This window comes from Eimeria acervulina, genomic scaffold (genome assembly GCF_000499425.1).
Source record: "Eimeria acervulina Houghton genomic scaffold, Eah_scaff929, whole genome shotgun sequence".
Lineage (NCBI taxonomy): Eukaryota > Apicomplexa > Conoidasida > Eucoccidiorida > Eimeriidae > Eimeria > Eimeria acervulina.
In genome coordinates this window covers 1-10,000 of record NW_013547071.1, presented here as the reverse complement: position 1 = coordinate 10,000, position 10,000 = coordinate 1, and the positions used below count along the sequence as shown (strand labels likewise).

At 38.4% G+C, this 10,000-nt stretch overlaps 2 protein-coding genes across 2 annotated transcripts; one reads left to right on the top strand and one right to left on the bottom strand.

The window, feature by feature from the left end:
• Nucleotides 1-881: 881 nt before the first annotated feature.
• EAH_00052280 (hypothetical protein, conserved) lies at nt 882-2,833 on the top strand (the record flags this gene model as incomplete). Its single annotated transcript, XM_013391163.1, has 3 exons — nt 882-927; nt 1,191-1,581; nt 2,827-2,833. 3 exons carry the CDS (start codon nt 882-884, stop codon nt 2,831-2,833), a joined length of 444 nt encoding a protein of 147 aa, XP_013246617.1.
• A 2,671-nt stretch (nt 2,834-5,504) lies between these two features.
• On the bottom strand, nt 5,505-8,151 carry EAH_00052270 (ATP synthase beta chain, putative; the record flags this gene model as incomplete). The annotated part of the gene is made up of 3 exons (XM_013391162.1): nt 5,505-6,577; nt 6,942-7,083; nt 7,660-8,151. 3 exons carry the CDS (start codon nt 8,149-8,151, stop codon nt 5,505-5,507), a joined length of 1,707 nt encoding a protein of 568 aa, XP_013246616.1.
• Nucleotides 8,152-10,000: the final 1,849 nt, after the last annotated feature.

Genomic DNA, 10,000 nt, shown 5'->3' with positions numbered 1-10,000 from the left:
GCAAAGGAGTTGTTTAAATTTATGTTTAATGATAAAATAATTTATTTTTAATCTAAATAAAAGTGTTTATTAATTAATGAAAGTAATAGGGTTTTTACGTAGGGTCGCGCTCTCTGGGGGCCCCCCGCTGAAGCGCAAGGCCAGAGGAGGCCGAGAGGAAGTGCGCCTGTGTTATATTTTTTGTCAATGAATTGCATTTTAATTTAATTTAATTCAATTATATTTTATTTAAATGCCTTCAAATGGATTAATATGCTCTAATTGCAAAGGAGAAGCTAGAGGAAGAGGCGGTGCTGATGCTGAGCTGTACATACACCGGAACCGTGCCGCCGCCTGCGCCTGCAGCTTTCTGTGTACAAGAGGCCTGCTAATGAAGGGTATTGAGTGGTATTTATTGTAGTGTTTATCGCGTATATGCATTAAAAGAATTTATAAATGATTTAAAAGACAAATTCAATTAAACTAGCTCTCATTCCTTCTCGTAGCTTTTCTCTTCTTTCGGGTGTATACGCAGCTCAAGACCACCGGCGGTTATGCCGCCATCTTCGTCTGCAATTGTGCGGCGTTTCTGTTGTTATTTTTTCCTTTTTATTGATTTTTGCTTCTTTATTTGAATTTATTTCGCTTATTTCGGCTTATTTCCCTAAAATTCCGAGAAATATACCGCAGACAGGCCCCTTAACCACGCCTCAACGGCTCAACAGCCAGGGCCAGTCAAACTCTGCAGCGCGACGCAAACCCTAAACCCTAAACCCTAAACCCTAAACTCTGTGCATTCAGCTCAACGCAAGCCCTAAACTCTAGGCCCTCTGTATGCAACTCAAACAAAACCCTAAACCCTAAACCCTCTCAGCATGCAGCACCCCCAAGGCAGCTTCGGGATGTACGACCAGCTGGCAGGCGCCCCCCCTGCCTACCCAACGACGCGTAAACCCTAAACCCTAAACCATAAACCCTGAACATAATCTCATCCTAGCTCTCTAAAGATAAAGTGTTTCTGCAAGTACCTCTCTAAAGTGCACTGGAGGTTTGCATCTGCTCTCCCCAGCTGTTGTTGCTGCACGTTGAAGCAGCAGATGCAGCAGCAGCAGCTGCTGCTGCATCTGCTGCTCACCGTACGTGTGCTGCTGCAGTTGCTGCAGCTGCTGTTGCCAGTTTGTGTGTTGCTGTTGCTGTTGCTGCTGCTGCAGCTGTCATGGAACGGAGTTATAAAGACTACTACAGCCAGGCAGGCACAGCCCCTCAACTTGGTGTCTATGAAATGCATGCGGGTCCCCAGATGGGGGGCGTGAGGACGCAGCAGCAGCAGCAGCAGCAGCAGTTGTTGCTGCTGCAGCAGCAGCAGTTGCAGGAACAGCTGCAGCAGCAACAATTGCAACAGCAACTGCAACAGCAGCAACTGTTGCAGCAGCAACTACAGCAGCAACAACTGCAGCAGCAGCACCTGGAGGCACAACTGCAACAGCAGCAGCAACTAGACCATGATTTGCAGCTCCAGCAGCAGCAGCTTCAGCAGCCGATCGAGCAGCAGCTGCATGCTCGCCAGCAGCAGCAGCAGCAGCAGCAGCAGCAGTTGTACGGGTATGCAGCAGCACCGTTTGGATCCTGGGGAGGAGACAGTCTTCCTTCTGCTGCTTCCTTTGTCTCTAACCCTGTGCCGTCTCTATGTCGCAGTGTTGCTGCTGCTGCTGCCACTGGTTTACAAGCAACCAGCAGCAAAACAATCAAAGCAAATGAAGAAGAAAATAATAAACTTAAAGAGGGTTCAGTGCTGCTAATGCAAAGAAGAGACTCTAATGAAGTTAACCCCAGCATGCAGCAGCAAACTGCAAACAGTAATAAGCCCTTCAACCCGACCAGTCAGCTGCTGCTGCTGCTGCTGCTGTTCCTGCTGCTGCTGCTGATGCTGCTGCTGCTGTTCCTGCTGCTGTTGCTGTTCTTTCTGCTGTTGCTGTTGCTGGAGTTGTTGCTGCTGTTGCTGCTGCTGCTCTTTCTTGTTTATTTATTAGTTTGTCTGTTTATGTGTTTGTGTTGTCTCTTTGCTTTTTTCTGTCGCTATTATATATTTTTATTTAATTATTCTGGTTGCAATCATTTATTTATTTATTTATTTATTTATTATTTATTTGTTTGTTTTTCTCTGCTCCTCTGCCTCCACTGCTGCATTTGTTTATTGTTTGTCTAATAAATGCATGTTGTCTCTTATCGTCTATTTATTTATTTATTTATATTTATTTATATGTGTTTATTTATGTATTTATTTATATTTATTTATTTTTATTTGTTTTATGTTGATTGCAGACTCTCCTTTCTTTTCTTCGGGTGTCTCTCCCAACAACCCTCAGGTGCGAGAGATTTAAAACTATATTTATTTATTTATTTATTTATTTATTTATTTATTTATTTTGATTTTATTGTTTTGTTTGTTTCTGTTTGTTTTATTTGTTTTATTTCTTTACTCTTCACTTTCATTTTTTTTGTTTGTTTGCGTTTTATTTCCTTTGTTTTTATTTATTTGTTTATTTTGTCTGTGTTTTTATTTATTTGTTTATTTTGTCTGTGTTTTTATTTATTTGTTTATTTACGTTTGTTTATCTTTCGGCTTCATTTGTTCGTCTGCTTCTGCATCTTTTTTGTTTTTGTGTTGTTGTTGAGTTTATCTATGCATTTGTGTATTATTATTATTATTATTATTATTATTATTATTATTATTATTGATAATATCAATATTATATAATATTATATGCATAATTATATCAATGCTAGTTGTATATAAATATAAAAATAATAATAAATGTTTGTCTGCGTTTTATTATTTTGCTGCAGGCAATAGAGTTGCAGTTCGAGTGTATAGACAGCTATACTTTGACTTCTTTTTCTTCTTCAGTTTGTCTTTCTTGCTTTGTTGGATTTAATGAAGGAATAAACCCAACGCTGTGCACGCAATACATTAAACCCTTTCTCCTTAGCAACGACTCTGCAACAGCAGGAGCAGCAGCAGCTTCTGCTGCTCCTGCTGCTGCTGCTGCAGCTGCCTATACACCTCAGGCCTTCGTGGATTTCAAAGGCGGTAAGATTTATCTCTCTTTCTTTAGTTTAGTCTTTTTATCTTTTTTATTTGTTTTCTTGTATGTCTGTCCGGCTTTATTTCTTTCTTTTTGTATATCTTTTGCTTTTATATCTGGCTTTGTTTGGAGTGTATGCGCATCTACTTAAACTGTATATTCACCTATCTGTGATGCATGCAGAGAAAATACGTTTAACTTGGTTTGGGGAAGAATTTCTACATATAAAAGTCAACGAAGAGGTTTGCTGCTTTCGTTGTTGCTGCTGCTGCTGCTGCTGTTGCTGAAGTTGCTGCTGCGTGAAATCTGCTGCTATTGCTGCTGCTGCTGCTGCTTCTGCTGTTTGCGTCTTTAAAATGATTGCTGCGTTATTCTTCCTTTGCCTGTCTCTATTATATTTCGTGTGGATTGTAAACAAGCGACAAGAAAAACATTTACCCGTTTGCTGCTGCTGCTGCTGTTGCTTCTGCTGCTTGTTCGGGTGTATGTACACCAGGTGCAGGGCCTACGAGAAGACACTGGGTTTATTAAATTGCATTTTGCTTCTTTACAAGAAAATATACCTATGAGAGTTGATATAATAAACAGAGAGGGGCAAACAAACGGCTTCCTTATTCTCCGCTTCGCGCTGCTGGGGCCTGCTGCTGCTGCTGCTGCTGCTGCTGCTCCAGCTGCTGCTGCTGCTGCAGCAGACCTCACACGACTCCCTACGCTTCCCAGCAACTTAGTACTGCAGCAGCAGCAGCAGCAGCAGCAGCAACTGCTGCTGCAGCAGCAACAAGAAGCCTTTGGGGCTGCAGACACAGGAGTGCGGCTTGTAAGCCCCGCAGAGATAAGGGAGAGACAGAGACAAACTGCTGTTCGCAGCAAAAAGGTGAATTGTTTATTTTAATGTTGCTTCCTTTTATTTATTTATTTATTTATTTATTTATTTATTTATTTATCTGTTTGTTCGTTTTGTCTTTGCTTAGTTTATCGTTCATTTGTTTGTTTTGTGTTCGTCTCTCCGTTTGTTTGTTTGTTTGTTTGTTTGTTTGTTTGTTTGTTTGTTTGTTGTCACTTTGTTTTTTTGTTTGTCTTTTTGTTTCCTTCTTTATTCGTTTTGTTTGTTTATTTATTTGTTTGTCTCTGTTATCGACGCTTGTGTGTTGCTGCTGCTACCCAACGAATACACCAATTTACTATATTATAAACTATTATAATAATAATATTTTATTATAAAATAAAAAACACAAAGGGAGCTGCAGCAGATAAATTTTGCAATTTGTTAGCCATGGGGTGTACGTACAGCAGCCACTGCATGCAGAGAGCAGCAAAATATTAAAATGAGAAGAGATAAGGGGGGGATATGAGTTGTTTGATTTTGCTGCTGCTGCTGCTGTTGCTTCTGTGTGCATGCGTTCCTCAGCAAAGCAGCAGCAGCAGGAACAGCAGAAGCAATTTGTTTCTGCGGTTAGGCCGGTGCTGCTGCGAGCTTCCCAATGGGGAGCTGAATTGAAGAAGAAATATTTATTTATTTCTTTCTTGCTTGGCGGCTTAGTGCCTCTTGAATTTATTTAATTGTTTATTTGTCTTTATATTTAAACCCAACAACAACAAACACAGGCAGAAGGGAGGTGTCTGTACAGACACCCCATCAGGCCTTTCTTTGTCCTTCTTTGTTTTTGTTTATCAATACCAAACAAACAAATTCAAGAAATAAATTATTTTTGTATTTTGCTGGTTTATACCTCTTCTCATTTCTGCTTCGCCGCTAACTGCACAAACAAAACAAACTTCCCCCGAGCAAAACAAATAAATCAAATTATAAATCAAATTAAATTGAATGATGTTCTTCTTTGCCGCCTGTTGTTTTGTTTATTTGTTCTCTTCTTTCTCGTTTTCTCTCTTCTTAATTTTTTTCTTTTCATTTGCCTTCGGCTTCTACTTGCGTACTATTACATTAATAATCTTCGCCATTTATTACTCTTATTGTTTTTATTTATTATTTTTGTTGTTTTCATTTATTATTGAATTTGTTTCCTCCGCATATCTGCTTGTGGCTCTGTTTTTATTTCTCTTCTTTTTTAATTGTGTTCTTTTTTGTTTCCTCTGCTAAGCGTTCTCTCCTTGCGCTGTATTATTCCCTCCATCTTTCTATGGATCTCTATTAAAAACGTTTGTTTTAATTATCCTCTATATTAATTAATATAAGAGTGAGGCATTTTTGTTGTACTGCTTTCCTTTCTGTTGTTTGTATGGGCAATTTGCATGTGTTTTTGATTGCTAAGATTGTCTGGAAATACTGAGAAAATAAGATTTGAATAGTTTTAAACATAAATATAAATGTATTTGTTTTGTTTTTCGCTGTTATTTCCACGAAAATTTGCAGATTTGCATATTATTCAGGATGCACCGTTGGGGTGTATGTGCAGCTTTCATGAAATTTCATGTTTCTGCTCATGCAGCGGCACTTTGAGCCATTTTCAGTGCTTTTTCTTTGACTTCTTCGAGTCCTCCGCACATATAAAATGCAGCTTCAGGAAGATCATCAACTTTTCCACCAACTATGTCTTGAGCCGCACTAATTGTTTCGCTTAGCTCCACAAATCTTCCAGGTTTCCCTGTAAATACTTCAGCGACTGTGAATGGCTGCGAAAGGAAACGCTGCATTTTTCGCGCTCTTGCGACGACAAGTTTATCTTCTTCACTTAATTCATCCATTCCCAAGATAGCAATGATATCTTGCAAAGATTTGTAATCTTGAAGCACTTTCTGCACTGCTCTGGCGGCGGTATAATGCTCTTCCCCGACAATCTCTGGGGCTAACATACGCGAAGTTGAATCAAGAGGATCTACTGCTGGATAAATACCTAATTCACTGATCTGTCTTGAAAGAACTGTTGTAGCATCAAGATGTGCAAAGGTTGTAGCAGGAGCAGGATCTGTTAAATCGTCTGCCGGTACATACACCGCCTGAACAGAGGTAATAGACCCTTTCTTTGTTGTTGTAATTCTTTCTTGAAGAGCTCCTAAGTCTGTAGACAGTGTTGGTTGATAGCCAACAGCAGAAGGAATACGACCTAGAAGAGCAGAGACTTCGCTTCCTGCTTGTGTAAAGCGATATATATTATCAATAAAGAGCAAGACATCTTGACCTTCTTCATCTCTGAAATATTCTGCTACAGATAAACCTGTTAATGCAACACGTGCTCGAGCCCCTGGAGGCTCATTCATCTGCCCATACACCAGAGCAGCTTTACTTCCACTGAAATCCCATGTACCGTCTTCTTTTTGTTTTTTCTTGATGACTCCAGTTTGTAGCATTTCATGATAAAGATCGTTTCCTTCACGAGTTCTTTCACCTACCCCTGCAAAAACAGAGAAGCCTCCATGCTTCTTTGCTACATTATTTATTAACTCCATTATAAGCACTGTCTTTCCCACCCCTGCACCACCAAATAAACCGATCTTCCCCCCTTTAGCATACGGTGCCATCAGATCTACAACTTTTATCCCAGTCATCAGCAGAGCTGCAGAACGCAGAACAAAACAAACACATAATACAAATTGACAAATAAAGAAACAGACAACACAAACAAATAAAGCAAGCAATAAACAAAGTAAATGAACAAACCGAACAAATAAACAAAAGAAAGAAAGTAAATAAACAACGACAAACAAGCAAAACAAACACATAAACCAAACAAATAAACAAATGAAACAATACACCGAGACAAGTAAGCAGCAAAAACAAAGAAGATAAACAAGCAAACCTCAGCAGCTCCTGCAAGTAAAGAAGAAAGACAGATGAAGAAGAAAAAGCTTAAGATGAAGAACAAACAAAACAAAACAAAACAAAACAAAACAAATAAACTAATTAAATTAATACTATACCGGGATCTGTTGCTTGGTCTGCAAAGGAAGGAGCAGAGCGATGAATTGAAAACTTTTGAGTTGTTTGTATCGGGCCGCATGCATCGACGGGGTCTCCGACAACATTCATAATACGCCCCAATGTGCCAGCCCCAACAGGAACCTAAATAAAACAAAAATAAACAAAAATAAACAAAAAATAAATTATATTTAGTTCAAAGAATATATACACGGGATATAATCCACAGACATAAACAGAAAAAAGAACAGAAAAAAAAACTATTAAATAATATATTATAGCTATATTTTTGTTTTAAAATATATTTAATTTAATATATATATACATATATATGTATATATATATATATATATATATATGACGCCATCCCTTGTGGTGTATTAATATACATATCCATATAATATATATAATTATATTATTCATATTATTGCATTACTTATATTATATTACTTGTTTTATTATTTATATTATTTTATTATTTAAAGTATTATATTAGTTATATTATATCATTTACATTATTATATATATTATATTATCTATAGTAATATGTCAGTATACTGTTCATATTATTATATTATGCGACTTCTTTATATAATTTAAAGCCCGGAAGAAGGAAAGGCAAGAGACGAATAAATAAAATAAAAAACAAAACAAAGAAATAAACAGACACAACTAACAAATAAACAAACCCTAAACCCTAAACCCTAAACCCTAGTTTACCTGAATGGGGTTTCCAGTGTCTCTAACAAGCTGCCCCCTTACGAGGCCATCTGTCCCGTCCATTGCAATTGTTCGAACGATATTTTCTCCTAAGTGCTGCGCTACCTCGAGCACTAATCGCTCCTGCTGCTGCTCCTGCTGCTGCTGCTGCTGCTGCTGGGGGTGCTGCAGCTGCACCTCCAAAGAGTTCAGAATTGGAGGCAAGGGGCCATCAAACTCAACATCAACCACCGCCCCAATCACTTGCGCTATGCGGCCAGTCGATCCCGATCCCGATCCCGATCCCGCAGCAACGCCACCTGCTGCTGCAGCTGCTGCTGCTGCAGAGGTCTTGCCTGCTGCTGCGCCTGCTGCTGCTGGAGCTCCTGCTGCTGCTGCTGCTGCTGACGTAAAGAAACGACGCGCAAACGCGCTGCTGCTGCTGCTGCTGCGGACACAGGCAGGGCCTAGACGGCCCCACACAGCAGCCCCGCGACTCAAGAGAGCACGCATCATAAACCCTAAACCCTAAACCCTAAACCCTGGGTCGGCCGTCAACCCTAAATGGAAGTAGAGGAGGCAGCTTTCCTGCGCTCTGTAAACAAACACAAAACACAAAACACAAACAAATAAAGACCTCTGTGGGGCTGCTGCTGACAGATAAGGCGGTGCTTACTGCAGCAGCTCAGGTGTACGTACACCTCAAAGAAGCAGCATGAAGACAAGATAGTATCGATACAGAATAAAAACATAAAACAAATGCAGCACAAAGACACAAGGAAAGAGAGAGAGAGACGCTGCCTCATCAAATACACACAACTCTCTTCTTACCCGAAGGCGCAGCAAAACGGTGTATGTACACCGCAGCACTTCTTTTTATTTTTATTATTTAAACGACAAAACACTCAATAACAACTTTTCTTAAAACACAAACAGTAAGCGAAACACCCAGCGCCGACTGCTGCACCCGCCCCAGAGCTGCTGCTGCAGCAGCAGCAGCAGCAGCAGCAGCTGCTGCTGCTGCTGTTCCAGCTGCAGCGACTGTCGTTAGCAGCAGCAGCAAATGAAATTTATAGCTTTTATTAACACCTAATTACGATAAAAGATAGAGAGAAAAATGTGTCTTTCGTAGTACTTGCTGCAAGCGGGAGATCCCCCAGGTGTACGGACAGACTGTTGCTGCTGCTGCTGCTGCTGCTGCTGCTGTTTTTCTCTGTTTTATTATCGACAGCAGAAGACGAGAAGATAAATTGTTTTCGCAGATTGTCTGCGCTCCGTTTGCTGCTGGTGATGCATTTGAGGTGTAGACACACCTTAACCTAGTGCACGTTCTTCGGTTTGTTGTTTATATTAATTTAAATATATATATTTAATATACATAAATAGACAAATATAAATAAGTAAATACATTTATGTATTTATTTATTTACTTCCTTTTAAACTTCTCCCTCTTCAATGCTGATACTTTTTATTTTTGTCGCTGTCTTTGCTGTCTTCGTTTGTTTATGAGCCGCTGTACTCCGCTTTGTTTGCAGCAGTTAGACGCAACCCCAACAAAACAAAGAAATAAAACCACTAAACAATCAAAAGGAAGGCTTTGCTGCTGCTGCTGCTGCTGTCGCAGCTGCTGTTGCTGTTGCTGTTGCACCTGCTGCTGCAGCAGCAGCAGCCGTTGAGTGTTGTCTGCATGTGTGTAGAAAATAAACTAAATTAAAGAGAGAACAATTAAATAGAGAAAAAACTAAGTTAAATAAGAAAAAAGTACATTTTAAATATGCGCTTGCTCGTATTCGCAGTAATAATAAAATAATACAAATAATATAATAGTAATATAATGATAATACTAAATAATAATAATAATAATAATGCAATCATATGATTATACTAATACTATATAGTAATATTACTATACATTAAAACAACAATATAATAATAATAATACTAAACAGTAATATGATAGTAATAATAATAATAATATACAATAATGCTAACATAATAATAATAATAATAATAATAATAATAATAATATACAATAATGCTAAAATAATAATAATGATAATATAATAATAATAATAATATACTACGAAGGAGCGACGTTGAGTTAGTAGTCAGCAGAAAAACGAGTAAAAATAAAAAGAAGAGAAAGAAGAAAAACAATAAAAATAAAGATGAGGATAAGTAATGCATTAATATTAATAAAGAGACAATTAAATTAAATGAGTTAATTTAAAAAGATAAACGTCCGGCGAAATGAAGAAAAATGCAGAGACTGAAACCAACTACCCAACTCCTTCTACGTATATATATATATATATATATATATATATATATATATTATATATATATATATATATATATTATA